At 37.0% G+C, this 27,442-nt stretch overlaps 1 protein-coding gene across 2 annotated transcripts in view; it reads left to right on the plus strand.

Moving 5' to 3' along the window:
* Window positions 1-27,161, plus strand: part of TGFBR1 (transforming growth factor beta receptor 1) — a 59,901-nt gene extending 32,740 nt beyond the window's left edge. Inside the window, exons 3-9 of one of the 2 annotated variants that reach the window (XM_038552924.1) lie at window positions 14-256; window positions 5,109-5,339; window positions 10,546-10,713; window positions 12,370-12,526; window positions 14,362-14,486; window positions 15,974-16,104; window positions 22,588-27,161. In XM_038552924.1, the coding sequence (XP_038408852.1) occupies window positions 14-256; window positions 5,109-5,339; window positions 10,546-10,713; window positions 12,370-12,526; window positions 14,362-14,486; window positions 15,974-16,104; window positions 22,588-22,713 (1,181 nt within the window). In that variant the 3' untranslated portion in view covers window positions 22,714-27,161. The remainder of the gene's footprint in view (window positions 1-13; window positions 257-5,108; window positions 5,340-10,545; window positions 10,714-12,369; window positions 12,527-14,361; window positions 14,487-15,973; window positions 16,105-22,587) is intronic. The other variant, XM_038552925.1, reaches the window with a different exon arrangement.
* Window positions 27,162-27,442: the final 281 nt, after the last annotated feature.

Consider the following 27,442-nt stretch of genomic DNA (forward strand, 5'->3'; position numbering starts at 1 on the left):
TATTTCATTTGAGGCCCTTTTTCAGGAAAGCCATCATCTGGCCTTGGTCCCGTTGAACTGGCAGCTGTCATTGCTGGACCAGTCTGCTTCGTCTGCATCTCACTTATGTTGATGGTTTATATCTGCCATAACCGTACCGTCATTCACCATCGAGTGCCAAATGAAGAGGATCCTTCCTTAGATCGCCCTTTTATTTCAGAGGGCACTACATTAAAAGACTTAATTTATGATATGACAACATCAGGTTCTGGATCAGGTAATGTAATTGTTTTTCCTTTCTCCTAGGAAGTCTTTTAAAAATTAACTGTATTGTTTATTTTGTTAGTTGGCTAAGTCTATTTGGCTTAGTGTATTTAAAACTTGAGACAGTGTGAATACTAATTCCAATTTAAAGCCCAATAAGAGTCTGACTGTGACTGGTCTGGCATAGACAAATTAGAATATACCTTTACTGTTGAAATAAGCTTCATGTTTGTATAAATTTCAGTGCTTTCTCATCTTATGACTCCATGGGATAGAAAGAATAAGGACAAGTATTTTCTTATGAGTGAGGCTGAAGTTCATAGATATTCAAATGATCTGCTGCTCCCCATTCTATTCAGAATTGTTTAGCAGCTTTATTTTTATATTTGAAAGCAAGCATGACAGAAAATGTGTTTGGAATTGCGAAGGTTATTTGCTTTTTTAACATATGAAATTGCTGTCTTTAGATCAGACCTAGTTTTTTTTTTTTTTTTTATTAAACTAAGGATTTTCTCACTTTAGAAAAATGTCTCACCAACTTCTTATTTAATATAGCTTTATGGATTCATGGCCTCTGTGAGGTTTGCTTTTCTCATTTCCATTTGCTGATTCTTGTGGTTTCAGAAGTAGCCTGGCTAATTGCCAGAATCATCCCTTGAAATGGATTTTGGTATAGCAGTGCTTCATGTTTAAACTGAAAGGGATCTATTATTTCACTTGCATGTGCTTTGAAAGGATGCTAAGAGAGGAGACCCCTGTCCTCTACAATATTGTAATTGGACCCTGGGCTAGGAATCAAGAGATGTAGATTCCATTGCAAGTTTTGTCATTGGTTGGCTCTGACCTTGGTTAAATCATGTTTCTTCTTTTGGGCTTCTGTTTCCTTGTCACAAATATGGAACAGATACTGAGATATACTGTCTTTTGAAAAATATAAATCAACTTCAAATAAAGCCTAGATTCATGGATAAAATGAAGATTTGAAAATATATATAATGAAAATTTCATAATTTTTATAATCAAGTGACTAAACGAACATTAAAGCAGAAGTTGTGACTGGAGGAAGAACATGACTGAAGCATGAAGTCACATCTGATACTACAGAAAGTTCACACAATGACAAATGTCTCTTTATTTTAAGGAAATGAATATATATTGATTTATGTGCATATCTGTTGAGTCATATAAGTATAAAGAAACCGACTTCTTAGCCTGAAGCCATGTGTTGACTTTGGCCGTATATATTCCATAAGTGATCTCTGTTCATGATACTAGGACACATACAGGCTTGCACTGGAACCCAGGTCTCTCAAGGCAGCCTTTAGGGACCCCTGAGACTATTGTGAGCAGGGAGCCTGAATCGATTGAGAGGTTGGATTGAGGTGGAATAGCTTTGGTACTGAAGTTGTGCAGTCTTTGGGCTGGAGTGGTAGAGGAGTGGAGAAAGCTTGTTTTAGGGCTTCCCTGGGGATTTCCAGTTGATTCTTAGTCCAAAGGATTCCCAAAGAAGCTCTGGCTCATTCTAGAAGTCATCCTAGACCAAAAGAACTATGATAGGCAACGACCAAAGTCACAGAAAATCAGGGTGGCTTGAGATCATTTGGAATTAATCCCTTGTTGCCAAACTTACACCCAGGGAAATCACAGCTGCTCATGCCACTTGGCACAGTAGTAATGTATCAGGCCTCAAGGGGAATAAGCCTACCTAAAGGATTAGAAGAAATTGCTGTGTGGATGACAGCTGATTTCTGAATAAGAATACATTTATTTACCTTTTAAGATATGGATGTAAAGTCATGAATGAAATTTCTCTTTTTCCATTTTACCTGTATTTCTAGATATATCGGGAACCACAGCTCTGTTATCTGAAAGCCTCTTTCTCTCCTTTTATGCCTGACCCTGCAAAAACTTGTCTACATTGTTTACTAGCTCTGTGGCTTCGGGCAGTAAGGGGAATAAGCCTACCTAAAGGATTAGAAGAAATTGCTGTGTGGATGACAGCTGATTTCTGAATAAGAATACATTTATTTACCTTTTAAGATATGGATGTAAAGTCATGAATGAAATTTCTCTTTTTCCATTTTATCTGTATTTCTAGATATATCAGGAACCACAGCTCTGTTATCTGAAAGCCTCTTTCTCTCCTTTTATGCCTGACCCTGCAAAAACTTGTCTACATTGTTTGCTAGCTCTGTGGCTTCGGGCAGTTAGCTGATGTCTCATGCCCAAGTTATTTTATCTTTAAAATGAAAGTAATGAACTCTGCCCTATGCACGTCACTGGATTGTTGTGAAGTTCAAATGGGACAAGATGTTTTGATAAATTGTAGTTATGTCCAAATGACAGGTGTTATTCTCTCTTATTGGAAAGATACTTGAAAGAAAAATCTGACATATAGTATCAATTTGCTGCATTGTACCAATAAAACTTAGTCCAAGGCCTCCTTTCCCTATCATAGTTCTATGATGTACTGAAAGGCCTCCAAATTTATTGAGGGAGAAGCTATCTTATGTTGAATGATAGCAGAAAAAGTCACCTGTTTCCCTCCTATATTCATTATAAAGCCTTAATGCTGTCTCATGCATGGGACTCATCATGACTGAGTAAGTAAAATGTCTTTATGTAATACCCTTTTCAGTTCTTTGGCCCATTGAGAAAAGGTAAAACTAAACATTTCAGGTTAGGAATTCATATGTTTATTATTCAGTACTGTTGCAATGGTGAAGGAAAGTCCTGATCTCCGTTTCTCAAAGACTATATCATTAACTTGGGAACTGTGGGCAGCTCTATCCCTGAGGCTAACCTAATTCCTGTCGCATTAATTTGAATCACAGGTTATGTGTGTGCCCTTATTTAAGCGTCATTAGATTGTAAAGTGTATGTGTGAGCATGTGCACATGCGCCAGTTTTTGAAAGGGACTGAGTCTCTTAAGCCACTGTTCATTATGTCTTGTTTATGCTAATGGTCTCTTATGTGTGTGGGTTGTTTGGGTCTTCTTTCTGTTGTTCACTGCTTGTGAAGCTGTTCGGACCCTGTTTCCCTATTGAAATTTTTCTTTCAAGCAGTTCTAAGGATACTGAAGAGGAAAGCGAAGAACATAGAGATTTGAATTAGGCCTGTTTATTTTTCTCTTTAGAAGTAAAGTATTACTGCTCACGTATTCATGTGGGTTATGGTATAACTAAATATAGATAACATCGTGAATCTAGACATGGCTTTGAATTTTAGTTTGGGATCTAGAATCCAGTGATGGATTTTGATGGGGAAACAAAAACTTTTCTTGTCCTGGTAGCCTTTCTTGACCATATTGTTTACATGGGGCCTGAATGTACTAGACATTTCAGACTTCCCATTTGTAATTCCCCTTTCTCCTGTAGTCCTTGCCTTTCTAACTTCCAGAGTAGCCTCTTAAAGTTAACTCTTAAGTATACTTTAAATCTTTAAGTATGTGATGTGATCCTGTTCAAAGGATGTCCTTATAAATTAGTATCTACACAAAGCAACATAATTAAGAATCTTCATAATAGAAAAGAGCTCCTTGATTTAAATAAGGATTTTTCACAGATTTATTTTTCAGCAAGCAGCTTCCTTATAAACATAAGAACAATTGTTTATAATTAGACTGCTAACTACTTTGCAGGAGGTGAGGTGGATAGAGAGCAAGGAAAGGAAAAGGACCCATTTGAGAAACATGTAAATGAAAAGAAGAAAAACTTCTGATCACTTTAAAGTAAAGACAACATTTGGATTTAGAAACCTTTCACATCAGGAAACCAAAGAGAGCACATAATTTCATTTACTATCATTTGATTAATTCAGTCTAGCATGGAACTCTGAATATAGATTATAAATCACACAAATTTATGTGTATAGATTGTATGAAAAAAATACTAGTGTAGAACATGGTTTATGCTGATATTTTTATTGTCAGGGTCAGTATAATTTAAGATGACTCTTACTTAGTCCAGGAGGGAATATGATACTAAGTGAATTGGAATAGTCCCATATATAGTGTTAATTAAATGTTGTAGGGTGTGATAAATCCTTTTCTGTAAACAAGTAAATGGCAATATTTTAAAAATATATATTTAGAGGAGGGCACGTTCAGATGGTGAAATAATGCCAATGTCTCATTACCACGTTAAGTTACTTGGCATCATTCCTTAAGATACTAATGTTGCCTACACAGCCAGTTCCTAGTAAGTAAATTGCTTGTCTTGAAATGGTTTCTGTGATAAATTTTACTGATTGTACATACAATGGATTGTACATACAGATTTTATGTTTCTTATGTTCACATACTTTACTCCTCCCATTAATAAAGCCATTACCAGATTGATTCTTCTAAAATAAGATTTTTAAATTACTTCTCATTCATGAACCCTTTTCAGAAATTTTTAATAGCTCCTGTTTTATCCGCAGCTCTCATTGGTCATCTTCAGCTCAGCATTCAATGCTCTTCATACTCTGCTGTCAGTTTCCCTTCTCTTCCACTGCTTTACCACACACATCGCCTTCTGTTTAACTGAACTGGTTCTGTAAACATCCATTCATTTCCCTCTTCTACCTTTGTTTTAATATTCCTCCTACCTGAAAACCTTATCTCCTCTTCTTCTGTGGTCCTATTGCTTCCATAAAGGACAGTCAAAATTCAACTTATTTCACAAATCCTACCTGGACCCTCTAGGCAGGAGTTTCTGGATTCTTTTATTGTATTTATTATCTTATTTTCATTTTATTATGAATTATTATTTTTGCAGATGTAGTCTGTAGCTCCTTAGTGAGATTGTAAGTTCCATAAAGACAGAGCCTTAGGAGTTATTCTGTTCCTGGGTCACTCTTTAATGGCTTTTTTTATCTTTAGGTTTACCATTGCTTGTTCAGAGAACAATTGCAAGAACTATTGTATTACAAGAAAGTATTGGCAAAGGTCGATTTGGAGAAGTTTGGCGAGGAAAGTGGAGAGGAGAAGAAGTTGCTGTTAAAATCTTCTCCTCTAGAGAAGAGCGCTCATGGTTCCGTGAGGCAGAGATTTATCAGACCGTAATGTTACGTCATGAAAACATCTTGGGATTTATAGCGGCAGACAATAAAGGTCAGTAACATCTGCTTCTCCTCTTAGTATAATGAAATCTACTTGAGCCTTTCTATAAATATGGCTACTAAACATTGTCAGGTTAGATGAAAAATAAATGTTTGTCATACAGATTAGACCTATTAAGTCAAATAGAATATATTTGAAATCTTTAGAAACAGGAGCTTCTTAAAGATTTTCTTGACTCTTGACAACATGTTTCTAAATGTCTAATGTTTTATAAGATATAAAGAGCTGAAAAAAAAAAAAGAGCTGAATATATATTTAAAAGTGATATGCTTTTGGGACACCTGGGTGGCTCAGCAGTTGAGCATCTGCCTTCGGCCCAGGGTGTGATCCTAGAGTCCCAGGATCGAGTCCCACATGGCCTCCCTGTGTGGAGCCTGCTTCTCCCTCTGCCTATGTCTCTGCCTCTTTCTCTGTGTCTCTCTTGAATAAATAAATAAAATCTTTAAAAAAAAAATAAGTGATATGCTTTGTTATTTTGGTTTTATAAGGTAGAAAGCTACATATGTATTTAAAAGTGATATGCTATTTTGGTTCTAGGCAGTTATTTGAGTATAGTCATAGCATAGAAAAAATGGGATTTATAAAGTCTAGCTGCTCAAAACTTTGAGATAGGATAGAGCCCAGAGATCTGTTTCATTTAAATTTCCTCATGACGATTAGGGCATTCTAATAGATACTAATGACTTTCTTTTTAGGAAGAGTAAAAATAACTTAGTATATTTTGTGTTTTAAGTTGCCAGAGGCTAAATAGTCTTTTAAATCCACTTTACTAAATAGAGAAATAGTTTCTCCAGGACCACAGTGCCCATTGGTGACCAACCATCTAGATGCTTTCTTGCCTGTGGCACAGGTGCCTGGGGGCCTGGCTCAATTTGATGCTGCAGGAAGTGCGGAAGCCATGTCAGTGGTGTGTCAGAGTGAGTGCTGACAGGGAGCAGTGGCTTCACACTGTACTTCATCTATATCTTGGCTTTGGTTCCTACTGTTGTGGCCACAATTCCTGCTCTTGTAGCTTCCTCAGAGACTCCGGTTAGAACTCTCATCATCCCTACCTGCAATCAGATATATATCCCAGCTTTCCTATTATTAAAAAATGCATCATTTTCTCTTTGAGATTGGCCAGAACTATGGTCCTCTTTTTCCTCTTCTCCCCTCCCATTTTCAACAGTATTTATTTCTTCAGAATATTAAGTGTTTAATGATTTTCCCTTTTGTTTCTCTGTATTTTTTAGTTTATTTGCAGTAAGCATTTATTACTTGTTTCTTTTTCAGATTTTATTTCTAGAGAATTCCAGTATGTAGAAAAGTGGAGCGAGTAGAGTATAATGAATACCTGTCAACCAGCTTCAATAGCGTTTAGGTCATTGCCAATCATGTTTGATATGTTTCCACCTACTCTGCCTCTATCTGAATTATTTGAAACCAAAGATATGATGATAAATCTTTTTATCCACAAATACTTTTCATTTGTATCTTTAGATTAAGGAATCTTCTTAATGCAACATGACCACGCAACTGTTGTCAATTTTTAAAATGTCATCAGTATCCAGTCAGTTTCATGTTTCTGCAGTTGTATATTATTTTTTAAAAAACAATTGGCTATTCACTTTAGGATGCAAAGTCTACAGGGACACCTGGATGACTCAGTGGTTGAGCATCTGCTTTTGGTTCAGATCGTAATCCCAGGGTCCTGGGATTGAGTCCTGCATTGGGCTCCCCAGAGGAAGCCTGCTTCTCCCTCTGCCTGTGTCTCTGCCTCTCTGTGTCTCTCATGGATAAATAAAATCTAATTTTTTTTTAAAAGGATGCAAAATATGGCATTTGATTGGTGTTTTTCTTAAATCCCTTAAAATTGCTATGTTCCCTCTTCCTTTTTTTTTTTTTTTTTCTTTTTCTTCTTGCAGTTTGTTGAAGAAACTGGATCGTTTGTCCTATAGGCCTTATCACATTATGGATTGTGTTGATTGAATTTCCATAGGCTCTCTGAACTTGCTCCTTGTATTTAAAAACTAGTAGTTAGGATTAGAGACTAAATCTGATTATTGTATTTTATTGGCTTCCTGAAAATATTGTATACTTTCCTATATATTGCATACTTTGTATTATACACTTGTATATTATATACAATATATTGTGTATTATATAGTCTATCACATTAGGAACCATATTAGACTACTATCTTTTTTAAAGTTTTTATTTATTTTAGAGAGTGAGAGAAAGAACAATAACAGGGAGAGGAGCAGATGGGGAAGGAGAGGGAGAGGGAAAGGGGAAAGAATCTCAAGGAGATTATCTGCTGAGCATGGAGTGGTGAGACTCCATCTCACTATCCTGAGATCATGACCTGAGCTGAAAAGAAAGAGTTGAACACTTAACCACCTGAGCCTCCCAGGTGTTCCTTAATTTGCAATTTAGGGGCAGTGATAGCAATGGATGTGATGGCTGTAGACTGTGATTTATCAGTGACTATTACCAATTCCATATTACTTGATGTAAAAACAAAACAAACAAAAGCAGTGATCATAGTTTGACCAAGTCCTTAGTTTTCCTTTTCTTCTGCTTTTGGCACCATTAGCATCCCCTCCAACTTTTTTTCTTTTTTTTAAGATTTTATTTATTTATTTGATAGAGCCAGAGAGCACAAGCGGGTGGAAGGGCAGAGGGAGAGGGAGAAGTGGCTCTCCCCTAAGCAGGGAGCCCAACGTGGGGCTCAATCCCAGAACCCCGGAATCATGACCTGAGCTTAAAGCAGATGCCCAGCCAATTGAGCCACCCAGGTGCCCCTCCCCTCCAACTCTTAAAACAACCTTACAAACAATGTTTCATGACTCTGGATTTTATGTGTTTGTTTCTTATTTCTTAGTAGTTGTCTTTTTTTTTTTTTTTGTAAAACTTTTTACTGATTCGTATGAAGGCTGAGTCTACAAAACAGTAATTGCTCCCTTGAAGGACTTATCCACATGCATAGTTTCAAACTTGACTGTGGTAGTTGCTATTCAATCTGTCTTTTGGGGCTCAAACCTTACCCAGGCCCAAGATGTTTTAGGCATATTCCAAGTTGCAAACACCCTGGCACGAAGTACCCTTGCTGCTGTTCCCTGAACTTTTTCTTCCCATTTGCTCAGGCAGCAGCCAAGCTGGTGCTGTCATCTGGTGGTCACCATGGGAACTGGCTGACCCTCTTGGGTCTTCCTCACCCTCTTCTTCTTTGTCAGGGGTTAATGGACTTTACTCAGAACCTAACCCATCCACCATAGTTCGCTTCTTCTTTATCTTTATTCCCCTGATTTAGTTAATTCCACCTCAGACAACCCTTTATATTACACAGCCTCTTACATATCCTTTTTCTGCGTCTCTTGTTAATTACCTCAGAAAATCTCCCTTTCTTCCATCTGCCTGTGTTCCTATTTGTCAGCCTTTCACAATTCAGTCATGATTAATAAGCATGCAGATAAAAATAGTGATGCATCTGTATCAAGGAAAATAAAAGGTACAAGTTTGAATAGAATCAGTTTATAAAGTTTATGAAGAATAAGTATGTGGGGGGAGCCCAGGTGGCTCAGCAGTTTAGCGCCGCTGTCAGCTCAAGGCGTGATCCTGGAGACCCAGGATCGAGTCCCACGTCGGGCTGCCTGCATGGAGCCTGCTTCTCCCTCTCCCTGTGTCTCTGCCTCTCTTTCTTTCTGTATCTCTCATGAACAAATAAATAAAATATTAAAAAAAAAGAATAAGTATGTGAAGAACTAGTGTCATGAATATCTAAATTCTTTTAAAGTATCCAGAATCTTCTGAAAATACCTAGAGTTGCTTTCTTGCAAGTAACAACCTTCAAAATATAGAAGCTGTTTTGTATCAATTGGGGTGGATATTGTTGTTGTTTTTTACAACCAGTAAGGAAGGAAACAGCCCATTTTAAGTTCTTATTGCTATGCATTATGCTAAATCTTAATCAGTTGTCCTGTTTTTTAAATCTTCTTAACAGTTTTACAAAAGTAAGGTATTCTTGCTGTGTAAAAGAAGAAACAGAGATTTCACTGGTTAAGAAAGTTAACTGAGGTCACATAGTCAATAACAACTAGTCCCTGGATTTCACCCCAGATCAGAGTGACTCCAAGTGTGTATCTTTTACTGAATTGTGCTGCCTCCTAGTATTGTTGTAATGAATGATTTCATGAAATATGAGTGGTTTTCTTGCTACTCCTAGGTTACATAGGCTTTTGTGGGTTAGCCTAGCGTAGAAGCCTACACAGAATCTTTCCCATGATTCCCATGAAAATACACATTTCAAATCCATGTATCAGTTTACAGAAACATTTCTGGAATACATATTCCTAGTTTTTTTTTTTTTTTTAAGATTTCATTTATTTATTCATGAGAGACACACAGAGAGGCAGGGATATAGGCAGAGGGAGAAGCAGGCTTCCCTGCAGAGAGCTTGATGTGGGTCTCAAACCTGGGGATCACGCCTTGAGCCAAAGGAAGATGCTCAACCACTGAGCCACCCAGGCATCGCTATATATTCCTAGTTGTTGAAGTTCAAAATCACCTTGTGTAAAACTGGGTTCAGCCCCAGCTTTTTGTCCCCCTGAGGTTTTAGTTCCTGTCTCAACTTTCCCATGTGTCCGTGATACCACTATTTTTATATTTTTTCTAAGCTGGAAACCATGGAATCATAATCCTCTTACCTGGCTTTTTTGTGAACTGAATGTAGTCTGTGATTAAAGCTTGCATTTCTTCATTTATGCTCACTTTCAGTTTTGTCCTGTACTATTTTATTCCTACTGTGGCCACACTAGGCTCCAGATACTTCTCATTACCCTCCCTCTCCCTTTTTCCCTCCTCCTTCCAGAAACAGCCACTAAGCACTTATCCTAAACCAGACATTTTCTAGCCAACTGAGGATTCCCCAGTTCTGCTACTATCTGTGTAGATTCAAGACCACCATCTTTGAACTATGATTCCTTATCTCTTAAATGGGATTAGTTTTCCTTGGCTTATCTCAGGAATGGGGGCTTCCTCAGAGGATCTGAAAGATATGTATGTAAAAGTATAAGACAAAATGAAAATATGAAGGAAATAATATACAAACTTAAGGTATCATCATCCTGTTCCATCAGGATTGAGAGTAAAAAGTGGTAGCTTTTGAATAAATGGATGTTTTACAACCCTTCTGAAACACTGTTATTCTACTCCACAGACAATGGTACATGGACTCAGCTCTGGTTGGTGTCAGATTATCATGAGCATGGATCCCTCTTTGATTATTTGAACAGATACACAGTTACTGTGGAAGGAATGATAAAACTTGCTTTGTCCACAGCAAGTGGACTTGCGCATCTCCACATGGAGATTGTTGGTACCCAAGGTAACTCAAGTACTTATGTTACTGAAGCTTTAAATTCCAGTGAATATAATGTCTGTTAGAAATTCTATGTCAGCCCAAGTGAAGATGTTTAAAATGAGGTTTTTAATATTACTTTATATTTCTGTTGAAAATCTCAGAGTTAAGAATATGGGTAATTGTTTAGAGATTCTCTAGTCATTATAACAATACCTACATGTTTGTGAATTCTTAAAAGTAGCATCTAGAGTTGTGATTTTTGAGGATTTTGATTTTAGAATTCAAGTCTGAAAGAATGTGTGTTTCTGTGTAGTAGTACAAAATGTAATGTGAAAATTCTTTTTAAAAATCAACATGCCACCTAATGTTATATGGCCAAATAATTATATTTGACCCCAAGATAAGGTGACTGCATGAGACAGTTTTATAGATGAGAAAATCATATATGAAATTTTAATTATGAAATTGTTATGGTATGATTTTTGTGCCATGTAGTATATAAAATGCTAATGTATCTCTCTCCTCTAGTGATTATCTTCTTGCCCTGGTGACTCTCTCATTCCTCACTTTACTACGTACATGTTATTTCACATCTTAGCCTTCCTCATCTTTGTAATTGTTACTATTGGTGATTATACCAGTACTATTGAATTATAATTCACATATCCTATAGTTCACCTGTTTTAAGTGTGCAATTCTGTGGTTTCTAGTATATTCACAGAGTTGTACATCACCACAGTCCATTTTAGAATGTTTTCATCACTCCAAGAAGAAGCACTGTGCCCGTAGCAGTCACTCCCCATTTCCTCCCAAACTCCTTAGTCCTGGGTAACCACTAATCTACTTTCTGCCTCCAAAGATTTGCTTATTCTGGACATTTCCTATAAATGGAATTGTATCATATGTGGTCTTTTGTGACTGACTTCTTTCTCTTGGCATGTTTTCAGGGTACATCCATGTTGTAGCATGTTTCAGTATTTTGTTCCTCTTAGTGGCTGATTAATACTCCCATTGTTTGGATGTACCACATTTGTCCATCAGTTGATGGGCATTTGCATTGTTTCCACTTTTGGCTTTTGTGAACAATGCTGTTGTGAACATTGGTGTACACTTTTATTGTGTGTGGGTATATGTTTTCAGTTCTCTTATACAGTGGAATTACTGGATTATACAATAACTAATGGTCTGAGGCACTACCAGACTGTGACTATTTTTTCCAAAGTGACTACACCATTTTACATTCCTATCAGCAGTTTAGGAGGGCTCCAGGGAGTCTACTGTTAGTAGTAAAGATTATAAATTAAATACTGAGTACATTACAGTTGGTAAGTAAAGGAAGTGGTGTACATGCTTGGTTCTTGGACTGAAATATCAGGCTATGATGAGAGTTCCATAAATAATTCATAGGATGTCAGCAAACTAACATCTTTAACTCCCCATCTTTGAATTGGTAGACTTACATTTTTTGAGCACCATCTTATTTTCTCCATTTTCTTTGAATAAATATAATTTCAGCAACTTTTGATATAATGATTCATTTGAGGTTGTTTAGTAATTGTCCAGGTATTATGGGCTGAAATGCTTTGACACTGGGATAGGAGAAGAGGCTTTGAACCTAAAGGGGAGAATTGTGATTGCTATCACTTTTTAAGCAATTGCATTTACTTTTTGTTTCTTTAGGGAAACCAGCCATTGCTCATAGAGATTTGAAATCTAAGAATATCTTGGTAAAGAAGAATGGAACTTGCTGTATTGCAGACTTAGGACTGGCAGTGAGACATGATTCAGCCACAGATACCATTGATATTGCTCCAAATCACAGAGTGGGAACAAAAAGGTATGCTTGTAAATAGTGTTTATTATCTTCTGAGCTCAACTTCTTTTTAATTTCCTTCTCATTTATGTGGATTATCTTCTGAAACTCAAACCTGTACTTTATTAGATTGCCCACAGGTAGAAGATCTCATGGTCTTGCCTGCTCTGAAGCCAAGGTTACCTGACTTTTAAAGATGCCTGCTGATGAAAGGTGGCCCTTCCAGAAAATATCATTCGTGGCCCTTCCAGAAAAATTATAATAATAATAGGAGCTGATGTTTATAGGGTACCCAGTATGTGCCAGTCATTTTAATGGGTCATACATATATATATGCTTGGTTCTTGCTTAATATATATATATATATATATATATATTCATTCTCTCAGTTAATGCTCTCTTCAAATGCTGTACTGTAGCTAGCCCAACTATTTTCTTATTTTTAGTTCCTGGAACTATACTTTCTTCCTTAGAATTTCTGCATGTGTTGTATCCTAGAGCAGACTTTGTCCTGCTGTTTCCCTGGTTTATTTTTTTTATTTTTTTATTTTTTTTTGCTGCAAAAAGCTTTATTGTCTTGTTTCCCTGATTTATAGTCACCCTTCCTTTCCTAGAGGAAGCCCTTCCTGGACTGTGAGGCGCCCTTCCCAGGGGCTCTCATAGCAAGCTGTGAAGCTGGGCCATTAAGGCACTGAGCACATTATAACTCTCCATTTACTTGTCTTTATATTCCATTGGATTGCAAGCTGCTTGAGATCAGGCTTGTATTCCCAGCATCCATTATAGCACCTAATGCATAGTAAGTCCTTAGTAAATATTTGTTGAATCTATGAGTTTTCTAAAGAACATAACTAGGTAGGTGTCATTGCCTTCATTTCACAGAAGAGGAAACAGCCCCATAGATGTTAAATAAAAAGGTCAGCCTCACCTGAAGAGCTGAGATTTGAATTTAGGCCTTTCTGACCCCAAAGGCCTTAGTGTGTATATCACAGCATGTTGCCACAATGTATCTTCACACTATTGCCTCCACCTTGGATAGAGCCAAGCTTTATTCTATCTCAGTTGTATCTGTGATTTCTGGATTTGACGAGGACTCTCAGAACTCTTGATGTGGGGATTCAAGACAGTGATTGCTACAGTTCTTCATGGATCCTGATCTGTAACTTCAGGAGGGTTTTTAAAATTCCAAAACCCTACAATGAGGCATCAGTAGGAGGACTGGCATTCATTTTTTAATCTATTATTTTGTTCCCTGGATTATGTCCTCATCCTTCCTTTTCATCCTATTTTAGTGAGAAGACTTCTAGATTAAAATATATGATCCCTGCATAGTATTTGACAAAGTGGGTGGTATATGTTAAGACATTTATAATAGTCATGATTGTTATATAGGTGTCTTTCATTGGAAATGAAGATCATAAGGCAGATAAGATAGCATGAAATTGCTGTTTCAGCTTTTCATGGCATTTAGTTGACATCATTAATTTTCAAAGCAGTGTGGATATTTAATATTTTTCTTGAGTCTAATATTTTAGTTATATAATATTGTGTGTGTGTGTGTGTGTGTGTGTGTGTGTGTGTGTATCTCCATATATGAATAGAGATACCTGAAAGGTTGTTCATCAAAGCATTAATGATTTTTCACTTTGTACTTTTTGAACTTTGAGAAAATTTCTATAAGAAGCATGAGTCATTTTAAAAAGCAGAACCATGCTAAAAGGGAAGAAAAGTCTTAAAGTTAATACCAATTTAAAAAATATATATAAAAAAAATTCTCAGTAGGAAAAGAAAATATGTGAAACAGTTCAAAAGTAGTATGGCTACTATTCCATAAAGTAAATTGCTGACTTCTTTTTTAGGTATATGGCCCCCGAAGTTCTAGATGATTCCATAAATATGAAACACTTTGAATCCTTCAAACGTGCCGACATCTATGCAATGGGCTTAGTATTCTGGGAAATAGCTCGACGATGTTCCATTGGTGGTAAATTTCTCCCCCTCTCCCAACAGTTTGTCATGAACAGAAAAGGTGGTCCAGGATAGCCGCTTTTTTTTTTTTTCTTTAAGATTTTTTTTTTTTAAGATTTTATTTTTTTATTCATGAGAGACACACACACACACACACACACACACACACACACACACAGAGGCAGAGACACAGGCAGAGGGAGAAGCAGGCTCCACGCAGAAGCCCGACATGGGACTCCATCCTGGGACTCCAGGATCACGCTCTGGGCCAAAGGCAGGCACTAAGCCACTGAACCACCCAGGGATTCCCTTTACGATTTTTATTTATTTATTTGACACTGAGAGATGGTGGTAGAGAGCAATCACAAGCAGGATGAGTGGGAGAAGGAGAAGACTCCTCACTGATCAGGGAGCCCAATGCGGGGTTCAATGCCAGGACCCTGGGATCATGACTGGAGCCGAAGGCAGATGCTTAACTGACTGAGCCACCCAGGCACCCCTGTCGTGTTTTTGTTTGTTTGTTTGTTTGGTTTTTTTCATTGAATGAAATTATACACATTAGTAGTCAGAAATTATATTCACCAGGTGATCACTGAGAGTGCCAAAGAAAATAATGGAGATAAAATTTGCAGTGGGGGGAAATGACATGATATGACATGCTTATTCTAGTGTATTCTTTTTCTATTTCCATTTGAATCTTGGGAAACATGAGAAACCAAGCCCTTGTTATCTTGGAATATAGTTATTTATAATGGATGACTGCTTGAGAGGCCACCCAGGAAGCTGTTTCTACAGCATGTACCTGGGTCAAACTCATTTTCCCCCCTGAGAGTGTGTTATTTTCTCCAACTTCTTAGCTGGAAGTTACATATACAGAATACAGTTACATTACCATTACACTAGTTTTTAAACAAGTTTATTTTAGCTGAAATTTAGTTTTAGATTGAGCACTTTTAATATTTACTTGCGGAATAGTTTCTTATACTTAGGGGCCCAGGCTTGGTTGAGACTTGGGTTTATGTGGCAATAAGAGGGAGAGCATGTCTCTGTATTATATAGCAAAGAGGACAGATCCAAGTAGAGGTAAAGGACTTGCACCCCAGATTTGCTTGTAGGATTTACATCTCCATGGTAGAGTGTATATCCCCTGTACCAAGTGAGAGGGTGAGCACTCACAGGTTAAAAACTATCATTTCTTGCACATGAGGTGAAAATGTTAATCAAGTCATCATAGCTCATAGTTAACCGTCATTAAAATAGCCTTTGCTGATCCCCTAGTGATATGTAGTTTCAGAGTGTGGGCCCAGTACCAACTCAGAGAGATGGGTTGTTGATGCTTGTTGATGCAGATGTGGATGAGATAGAGCAAGCTAGAAGCCCTGTTCCACTTCGCTAATTTATTAATGGAACCCTGAACTAGGACTCTCAGCTATTCCTGGACAAAGAATGATCTGGCATTAGCTGAGTAAATTCTTCAAAAACAATTTCTTTTAACCAATATAGGAATTCATGAAGATTACCAGCTGCCTTATTATGATCTTGTACCTTCTGATCCATCAGTTGAAGAAATGAGAAAAGTTGTTTGTGAACAGAAGTTAAGGCCAAATATTCCAAACAGATGGCAGAGTTGTGAAGTGAGTATTGATTTTGGATACTACACAATTTTCTGAACTGCTTCTGCTTGTATGTGGAAATTTGTTATTTTTTTTTTAAGGAAAATAGACACAAGAATTTTTTTTCTTTTTCTTTTTTTTTCATGGCAGTTAAATCAGTGAGTGAAAAACATAATTTGGTTTTCCTGTTCAATCTCAAGTACATCAAAAGGGCCATGGAGCATTTGCAGTGACCATCAGTGTGTCAGAATAGTATTTAAATCTACCAGTAAACCAAGGCACCTGCATTTTCATTTTATCTGTTTTTTACATGGAGCATTCAGTCCATTTACGTTTAATGCACTTATCAGTATAGACGGGTTTAAATTCACCATCTTTTTTCTTTTCTTTTTTTTTTTTAAGTGCACTCCCTAATCCCTATCACCTATTTAACCCATCCCCCCACCCATCTCCCCTTTGGTAACCACCAGTTTGTTCTCTGTAGTTGAGAGTCTATTTCTTGGTTCCTTTCTCTCTCGCATATGCATGCGTTTGTTTGCTTTTTACTTTGCTTGTTTTTTTGTTTCCTAAATTCTACATATGAGTGAGATCACATGGTGTTTGTCTTTCTCTGACTAACTTATTTCATTTAGCATTATACTTTCTAGCTCCATACATGTTTTTGCCGATGGCAAAATTTCATTCTTATGACTGAGTAATATTCTATATATACCACACCTTCTTTATCCAGTCATCTGTTGATGAACACGGGTTGCTTCCTTAGTTTGGCTATTGTAAAATAATGCTGCAGTGAACATAGGGATACATGTTTGCCTTTCAGTATTTTTGTATTTGGGGTGTAAATACCCAGTAGTGCGATTCCTGGATCATAGGATATTTCTCTTAATTTTTTGAAGGAATCTCCATAATATTTTCCACAATGGCTTCACCAATTTGCATTCCCAGGAACAGTGCAAGAGGGTTCTTTTTTTTTCACATGCTTGCCAACACTTGTTGTTTCTTGTGTTTTTGATTTTAGCCATTCTGACAGGTGTGAGGTGATATCTCATTGTAGTTTTGATTTGCATTTCCCTGATGATGAGTGATGGTAAGCATCTTTTTATGTGTTTGTTGGCCATCTGAATGTCTTCTTTGAAGAAATATGTCTTCTGCCCATTTTTTAATTGGATTCTTTGTTTTTTTGGTATTGAATTGTATCAGTTCTTTATATCAGATACATCATTTAAAAATATCTTCTCTAGTCACTGGGGTAGCACAGTTCAGTTAAGCATCAGACTCTTGGTTTTGGCCCAGGTCATTATCTCAGGGTTTTGAGATTGAGCCCCATGTTGAGCTCTGCACTCAGCGCAGTCTGCTTAAGACTCTCCCTCTGCCCTTCCCTCACTGTCTCTCTCTCTCTCTCTCAAATAAATTAATTAATTTAAAAAAATAATTAAAAAAAATCTTCTCCCATTCAGTAGGTTGCTTTTAGTTTTTACTGATCATTTCCTTTGCTGTGCAGAAGCTCTTTATTTTGCTGTAGTCTCAGTTTATTTTTGCTTTTGTTTCCTTTGCCTCAAGATACCTATCTAGAAAAATGTTGCTATAGCCAGTGTCAGAGAAATTACTGCCTGTGCTCTCTTCAAGGATTTTTATAGTTTTAGGTCTCACATTTAGGTCTTTATTCCATTTTGAGTTTATTTTTGTGTGTGGTGTTAGGAAACGATCCAGTTTCATTCTTCTGCTTGTTAACTGTCCAGTTTTTGCAACACCGTTTGTTGAAGAGACTTTTTCCCATTGTATATTCATTCCTCCTTTGCCAAAGATTAATTGACCATATGATCGTGGGTTCATTTATGTTTTCTGTTCTATTCTATTGATCTGTGTGTCTGTTTTTATGCCAGTATCATACTGTTTAATTACTACCACTTTATAATATAACTTGAAGTCCAGAGTTGTGATACCTTCAGTTTTGTTTTGTTTTTTACCAAGACTGCTTTGACTCTGAGGTCTTTTGTGGTTCCATACAAATTTCAGGATTGTCTTAGTTCTCTGAAAATGCTGTTGGTATTTTGATAGGGATTGCATTAATTATATAGATTGCTTTGGGTAGTTCTAGACATTTAAAAAATATTAGTTCTTCCAACCCATGAGCATAGAATGTTTTTCCATTTCTTTGTATCGTCTTGAGCTTCTTTCATCAGTGTTTTATAGTTTCCAGAGTACAGGTCTTTTACCTCTTTGGTTATGTCTATTTCTAGATATTTCATTGTACTTGGCATAATTGTAAATGGGTTTGTTTCCTTAATTTCACTTTTGCTGCTTCATTATTAGTGTATAGAAATGCAACAGATTTCTCTACATTGATTTTGTATCCTGCCACTTTACTGAATTCATTTATCAGTTCCAGTAGTTTTTTTGGTAGAGTCTTTGGGGCTTTCATATGTAGTATCATGTCTTTTGGAAAGAGAAGTCACCTGCATTTTAAACGAATGCATCGGGACGCCTGTGTGGCTCAGCAGTTTAGCGCCCGCCTTTGGCCCAAGGCGTGATCCTGGAGTCCCGGGATCGAGTCCCACATCGGGCTCCCTGCAAGGGGCCTGCTTCCCCCCTCTGACTGTGTCTCTGCTCCTGCCTCTTTCTCTGTCTCTCATGAATAAATGAATAAAATATTACAAAAATAAATAAATAAACAAATGCATCCTTTTGATCAGGGCAGCCCAGAACAGTAGAATGGGTGCTGGATGGAAATTAAGAAGCCTGTATTTTAGACCAACCTGGCCACCATTTCTGAGTCTGACTTTGGGCAAATCATTTCAGTTCTCCAGATCCTAACATGCCTTTTAAAAGGAGGAAGCTAGATAAGGTGATTGGGAGGATGGGTCTGATGATTTAACATCTTATTCATCCAGTTGCCTGTGTGACCAGGAATGTGGGTAAAATGCTTTCCAGCAGTGTCTGAGATTCTCAATTCCAGGTCTTACAAAAATTTTAGAAATGCTTTTGTACTTGGAAATTTAAAGAATTCATAAGACAGATCTTATTTAATCTATACTTAATTGCTAGTTGTCACTATTATAATATTGGCAAGAGCGAGCATTTTCCTCCAGATGTGAAATTTTATAACTTAAAAGGAATAAAAAGATGGCGACCTAAGTAGTTGGTTTTACATCTCAAAAGAACATGGGACTTAATAGTCAGGACATCAAGAGTGCTCCTTGGCTACCTCCAACAAAGTCAAGTGTCCAGGCCCAGATAAAATACATCTCAATGTGCTCAGAGAATTTACATGTTTAACAAATGAAATTGGGCTGGATTTTGTCTTTTACAGATTTGATCTTGATATTGCAAAGTGCTAACTTGAAGTATTAATGCACTCATTAAATAAATAGAGCACGTTATGAAACAGATGGCTTTTTAAGCATGAGGAAAAGTTAGCAGAAAACATTAAGAGGACACACGGAATTTGTAGTTACTGTCATATCATGCTGAATTAATGCCACTGGTGTCATTTTTGTTTTTTCTCCATTTGGTTAGTTTTCTATTTCACTTTTCAGTAATTCAGTCTTATACTTTTCTGGAGTTTTATAAATCTCCTCTCAAAAGTTGAAACACATTAAGAACATGAAACTGATAAAATGACTGAAGAAGTATTTTCTTGAACCTTCCTATCTTTTCTAGTCTGGACTTGTGGCTCTCTAGGCCAGCTGTGCAGCTTTCGTCTTGGGATAGCCCTCACTGTTTGTCCTGGGTTCCCTTTGTCTCTGTGATAGTGAACCTTCCTTCCTGGATCCCATGACTTCATGTTTCTTGGTGTATTCACTCTCCCCCTTTTTTAAGTCTCTGCTCAGATGTTACCTTGTTAGTGGACATTTAAAATATCACCTTCTTCCCCATGCATATTTTTAGCTCCTTACCTAAATGATGTTTTCCTTAGCAATTACCACTGACAGTCCACATATTTTGTTTGTTAATGATATGCTTTGGCTCCCTAGAATGTGAGCTTTATGAGGGTTGGGATTTTGTTTGTCCTCTGTTGTATCCCCAGTACCTAGGATGGTAGATGGTATGCTCTCTATAAATTTGTTATTTTGTGGAATGAGTGTATGTGATGGGCATTTGGTCCTTTTTATCTGGAAATGAATGTTCATTTTTAGGAAATGTCCCTGAAGTATTTCTTTGACTTGTTCCCTTCTGTTTTCTTCTGTTCTCTTTCTTACACTACAGTTTTGAACGTTAGACCTCTTGAAGAGGCCTTCTCATTTTCTTCTCTTTTCCATCTTTTTTTTTTTTTTTTATTTTTATTGGTGTTCAATTTACTAACATACAGAATAACACCCAGTGCCCGTCACCCATTCACTCCCACCCCCCGCCCTCCTCCCCTTCTACCACCCCTAGTTCGTTTCCCAGAGTTAGCAGTCTTTACGTTCTGTCTCCCTTTCTGATATTTCCCACACATTTCTTCTCCCTTCCCTTATTTTCCCTTTCACTATTATTTATATTCCCCAAATGAATGAGAACATATAATGTTTGTCCTTCTCCGACTGACATACTTCACTCAGCATAATACCCTCCAGTTCCATCCACGTTGAAGCAAATGGTGGGTATTTGTCATTTCTAATAGCTGAGAAATATTCCATTGTATACATAAACCACATCTTCTTTATCCATTCATCTTTCGTTGGACACCGAGGCTCCTTCCACAGTTTGGCTATCGTGGCCATTGCTGCTAGAAACATCGGGGTGCAGGTGTCCCGGCGTTTCATTGCATTTGTATCTTTGGGGTAAATCCCCAACAGTGCAATTGCTGGGTCGTAGGGCAGGTATATTTTTAACTGTTTGAGGAACCTCCACACAGTTTTCCAGAGTGGCTGCACCAGTTCACACCCTTTTTGAACTCGGCCACAGTAACTTCTTGCAAGATACATCCACGAAGGCAAAAGAAACAAAAGCAAAAATGAACTATTGGGACTTCATCAAGATAAGAAGCTTTTGCACAGCAAAGGATACAGTCAACAAAACTCAAAGACAACCTACAGAATGGGAGAAGATATTTGCAAATGACATATCAGATAAAGGGCTAGTTTCCAAGATCTATAAAGAACTTATTAAACTCAACACCAAAGAAACAAACAATCCAATCATGAAATGGGCAAAAGACATGAACAGAAATCTCACAGAGGAAGACATAGACATGGCCAACATGCATATGAGAAAATGCTCTGCATCACTTGCCATCAGGGAAATACAAATCAAAACTACAATGAGATACCACCTCACACCAGTGAGAATGGGGAAAATTAACAAGGCAGGAAACAACAAATGTTGGAGAGGATGCGGAGAAAAGGGAACCCTCCTGCACTGTTGGTGGGAATGTGAACTGGTGCAGCCACTCTTTTCCATCTTATCCATCCCTGGTTTTTCCCTACACTTTCTGTGAGGTTTATCAACTTGTATCTTTTTTCCTCAGGTTTATTTTCCAATTCTTTTGTCAGGTTTTTCCAAAGTCAAACAAAAGGCAAAAAAAAATTGTCAGTGATGAACCTGAGTATTTTCTTCTATCTCTTTGAGGATATTAATAATAAGTTGTTGATATTTTCTTTTCTGTACAACTGTTTTGTCCAAGGAGCTTTGTTCTGTTTGTATCAGCTTCTGTATTCATACCGCTTTCTCTGATGTCTGCTCAAACTCCAGTTTTCTTCGTGTTTAAAGACAGGACACACTGGAAGCTGATGGAAGCTTTGTGCACACGAATGGAGCTTATCCATTATGACCTTCAGGGTGACCTAACTGGGTTGCTTCCTTGGGGAGCCCCAATGTCAGTATCTTCAGGTCTTTCCTCTTGGGCTCACATTTCCCAGAGAAGACTCTTTTAGTCTCTTGCCTGGAGGAGTATCTACAAGTTGCTGCCTGTGTTTTGGGAGAAAACCTATGATTTTATCATTTAGTGAGTTGTCAGTATGGAATTTTCCCCCATCTTTTCCAAGTCAGAAGTCTGTTTTACCCCTCAGATACAAACTTCTAGTCTTTTGCTAGGGTGGGGTTGGGGCAATCACTCAGCTCAGTAAAGCTTGGGGATGAGGAGGTATCTGGGGTTCCAGCACTTTTGGGTGATCCTCCTATTTTTCAGTTTGAACTTTCCCTCAGAGGAAGTTCTCAGTACAGTTAATTCCTTGGTTAATTCTCAATTAACTCAGTGCAGTTAATTCCTTGGTTCTAGGGGGAGTTTCTGTGTGAATTAAGTTCCTTTTTTGCCTTATACAGCCTTGGTTTGGGATTCAGCTTTTTTAGTTCTGCTAAGTAAGTCGGCCTTCATCCATCTGCTTTCCAGGTGCTGACACCAGTACCTACTGATGGGAATTGAAATCATTTCTATTCATTTGCTATAACAAATAATGCAGAAACATAGCAAAATAAAAAAAAAATTTGAACATATGTCACTTAGAAATTGTACAGAGTTCAGATCTTACCAGATGAATAGATAGCGGTGCACTCATTAATTATTTTTCTTCTATTTTCTTGCAGGCCTTGAGAGTAATGGCTAAAATTATGAGAGAATGTTGGTATGCCAATGGAGCAGCGAGGCTTACAGCTTTGCGGATTAAGAAAACATTGTCACAACTCAGTCAACAGGAAGGCATCAAAATGTAGTTCTGCAGCTTTGCCTGAACTCTACTTTTCCTTCAGATCTGCTCCTGGGTTTTAATTTGGGAGGTCAATTGTTCTACCTCAGTGAGAGGGAATAGAAGGATATTGCTTCCTTTTGCAACAGTGTAATAGGTCAATGAGAAACTCCCCAGGATTTCTTTGGACCCAGGAAACAGCTGTGTGGGTCCTTTCTGTGCACTATGAACACTTCTTTCCCAGGACAGTTAAAAGATGTTGTGTAGTCTACCTTTATTTTTTATTAACACAAAACTTGGGTTTTTTTAAAAAAAAGATGATTGCTGGTCTTAACTTTAGGTTAACTCTGCTGTGCTGAAATCATCTTTAAGGGTAAAGGAGCTGGATTGTTGAGTTATACGAAACATTTCTTATTTTTAAAGAAAGTGATTTATTCCTGGTTAGTACATTCTCAGAGGATTCTGAACCACTAAAGAGTTTCCTTGATTCAGACTTTGAATGTACTGTTCTATAATTTTCAGGATCTTAAAACTAACACTTATAAAACTCTTATCTTGAGTCTAAAAATGACCTCATATAGAAGTGAGGAACATAATTTATGCAATTGTATTTTGTATACTGTTACTGTTCTTTCACATATTCAGAACATTACATGCCTTCAAAATGGGATTGTACTATACCAGTAAGTGCCGCTTCTGTGTCTTTCTAATGGAAATGAGTAGAATTGCTTAAAGTCTGTGTGTCTTAAAAGCTATAGTATTTTAATTCCAAAAGTTTATTTATCTGGGTAACCCAGACTTTTTCTGTTTTGTTTTTTGGAAGATTTTTTTGTAGTATGTCATTTGGTATTCTATTTGAAAATGCCTTTCTCCTACCAAAATGTGCTTAAACCACTAAAGAAATGAAGTGGCATTAATTGGTAAATGTTATCATGGTCATTTTTGAATATTCTCACATCAAGTTTTTTTTTACATTTAAATTGTGTCGTCCAAGTATACCTTAAAAAAGTCAAGTGGCACTCTAGATGCTTATAGTACTTTAATAATTTAAAACTTGTGGCATACAGACTAATTTTTCTAAAAGGGAAAATTTGTCTAGCTGCTTGTGAAAAGTTGTGTGGCATTCTGTAAGCCATTTTTTTCTTTATCTGATCAAAGACAGTGTTATTTTTTTAAGAAATTAATTACATTTAAAATTAAGGTATGGTTAATGTTAAATAATAGGCCTTTTTCTAGGAAGGTAAAGGTAGTTAATCATTTGAGTAGATAACAGGTGTGCAAGAGAGTCACATTTGTTGCATAGGAGTCAGTGTTCGGTGGACTTTCTGTCTTTGTAACTAAAGTTAGAGTTAGTGTGGTTCTGAGGTCTCACTCCACTTTGAGGAAGGCAGCTTCTAATTCAGTCTTTCCTTCTGTGTGCAGATACTGCAACTGCTTACTTTATATGGTTAGGTAATAAGTTTAGTACACCCTTGATATTTGGGAGAGTGGTAGCTAAAGAACATTCTGAATATAGGTTCTCCATTTACAGATGTTTTGAGTCAAATTCAGTGTTTAAAGCAAACTCGTCATGGTCTTCACACTAAGTTGAAACTAGCTTATGATACCTGGTTTTTACTTCCAGTGCTAAAAGTCTTTTAGACTTTTAGACAGTTTTCAGAGTTCTCTTTATCACTGTGATCTTATTCTGATGGGAGAAAAAACTATCATAGCAATGAGGCAAGACATTGACTTTATAGTGCTATCAATTTCCAGATGAAAGGGTCAGAATAACCTTTATAGTATTTGGTCAGTAAGAGATAGTGGCCATTTATGCTGACTAAGCTGCATTCTGATCATGTCTTATCTCTTATACATAGAATAAATTTGAAAGACTATTTGGTCTTAAAGCCAAAGTAATTTTAGAATGAATGGCATATGGATAGGAATTTAGTGTCAATTTCATGTGTTTAAAAACATCATGGGGAAAATGTGCTTAGAGGTTAATATTTTGACTCCAAATTTGTGTTTTTTTCTGTAGTTACCATGATTTTGTCAAAGCAAGTGAATGAGTTTGAGGGATTTGGTTTTATAATTGTCTTATATTTCCTGTTTAATAATCTCTAGCTCAATGATTAGGTACTTTTTTTTCCCCCTTTGGCCATTTCTAAGCCTACCAGATCTGCTTTATGAAATCCAGGGGACCAATGCTAAAACTATTTTTACATAATTTTAAGAACATACCAAAAGTTCTCACCTGATTTAAAATTGTGATACATGATTTCTCACCTTCGTATAAGGTAATCAACTTAAGATATATTCTTCATTAAGTCAAGGTTTGAGTTGGAATTATACTATTCTTGCCTAAGTGGATAAAATGTACTTTTGGTGAGTCAGGGAATTTTTCTTAAAGTTGGAGTTTAGTTCTAAATTGGGTTTATATATTACTGCAGCAAATTCCTTTTTGGCTAATGACAGGTTGATAAGCCCCAATTAGTTAATATTGAAAATGAAAGTCACTTAAAAATGAAATAGATCATGATTACTATGGCCATAACTGCAGATGTGTCTAACTAGAGTATTAATTTTGTCATTTAGAAACACAAGCCTTTGTTTATACTGCCTATCTTCAGATGCTCACCTTCCAAAATTAAACTTGGTTTAACACATACCTTTAGGCCAGTTACCTGTCCACATTCATTTCACCAGTACCCTGGAGGAATGGGGATGAAGGGAGGGATGACCCAGTGAGGCACAGGTATCCCTGGTCCTTCCTAACTTTAGTTTCAGTTTCTCTCAACTTGCCTTCCTGCTGGTCCCTGACTCAGAGACCAGTGTCTTGCCCTTACCATTCCCCACCCATTTCCCCTCAGCAGCCTTTTGACTGAATAGCTGCTTTTGAAATCTAGAGTAAAATGATTGATGGAAGTGTGGGACATGCTTCCATTCCCTTGAGTCACTGGATGTTGCTGGGAGGGATCTCCAGGTTTGGAGATTGGGTGGACCGTCGCCCTGCTGGCTGCCTTGTTGTGACTTTAGCTATAGCCAAGGAATGGGAAGGCAACAAGGTAGCAGTTATGGCAATAGGAGTTGTGCCAGAAGCAGTGGCAAATCATATCCTCTATAGGACAGGGTAAGGTCTGAAGAGCTGAGCCTGTAATTCTGCTGTAGTGATAGTGCTCAAGAAGTGCCTTGAGTCTGTGCACAGTGCCATGGTTAATAACATCAAGAATTCAAAATTTCAGTTCTTGTTAAAAAATGTAAGTGGTCACTTGGCCATTTTGCAACTCATGCATGAGCTACCTTTAGTTCCCCTTCTACATCTGAGAACTGTCCCATATAGAATATTTTATAAAACAAGATGGCATTGTGCTAAGTAAAATGCAGAACAAAATCAGTATCCCATTAGACATGTCATATTCAGAGTTTATTTTTATCCTTGCACTGAAAGAATGATTGTAAATCAATGGTTTCTTTTTGTTTCTTGACTGTGGCAGTGTTCTGGCTCCAAATGATGGAGATTCCAAATAAGCATTACAGCTTGGCAGGAAATGCCAGTTCAGATATTTGTGAGATCCTAAAGAATAGATCTGGACACATATTCTGTAGCTTCTTGTGTCTCTGTTTTGGAATGCTGGACTACCCATGGGCCCTCTCTCTAGGAATGCTGGAATTCTAAGACATTCTGAGGATTGTCAGTACATTTAAACTTTTCAACACCATTATGCAATCTTATTTGTGATTGTAAACTTTTAAGAATGTGGTTAATAACATTCAACCTGTTTCTTAAGGCTGAAAAAAAGAACTTAAGTGAATTTGTTTTTATTTTTTAAAAAGATTTGTGAATTGAGTATCATGAACCGTGTTTTACTATCCCTTTTTCACATTGTGCCAATGGATGGGGTGTTTGATATTTCTTTATATGTCAAGGAGATGCTTCAAAATGTCAATCGCTTTAAACTTAAATTACCTCTCAAGAGACCAAGGTACATTTACCTCATTGTGTATATAATGTTTAATATTTGTCAGAGCATCCTCCAGGTTTGCAGTTTTATTTCTATAAAGTATGAGTGTTATGTTGCTAAATTACTCAAATGGTACTGTATTGTTTATATTTGTACCCCAAATAACATCTTCTACACTTTGTTTTCTGTATTTTATTGTATTTGTGCAAAATTCTTTTGGCTTTATCAGTGTGATCTCTGCCCTTTCAGATGTGTACAGAAAATGTCCATATAAATTTTCATTTTAGTTGAATGCCTTTGAGAAACCTGTAAAGAAGAAAGAAACAAAAAACTGCAGTTCCCCATAAGTTTTTAAAAGTTGTATATTGTATTTGTAGTAATATTCTGAATGAGTTGTAAATAGGAAGTAGAAGAACAATGCTTATGTCAAGTCCTAACACTACAGTAGAAAAATGGAAGCAATGCAAATAAATGACTTTTTTTCCCAAATGCTAGTGGAATAATTTAAAATAAAGTGTGTATATTGGATTGAGCCATGCTGTTATGAAATGTAGTTGCTGTAGATAGACATTTGATTATTTTTGGATTATTCCCCAGTACAAGTTACACCTAAGGTGGGTTAAGAAGTGCCCACCTGTCCCAGAGCGCCTCCATGGGTGTGGTGGCTTCTTCCCATGTGCACAGGGGTTGCTAATCTGTCAGTGGATGGGGTAGGACCTGCCTACTGGTGAACTATTTTCACTCACAAATTTGCTAGGGTTGTGTTAAAGTGATGTTATTATTTTAATTCTCAAAGTTTTGCAGTTCTTTTCA

Source organism: Canis lupus, chromosome 11 (genome assembly GCF_011100685.1).
Source record: "Canis lupus familiaris isolate Mischka breed German Shepherd chromosome 11, alternate assembly UU_Cfam_GSD_1.0, whole genome shotgun sequence".
Lineage (NCBI taxonomy): Eukaryota > Metazoa > Chordata > Mammalia > Carnivora > Canidae > Canis > Canis lupus.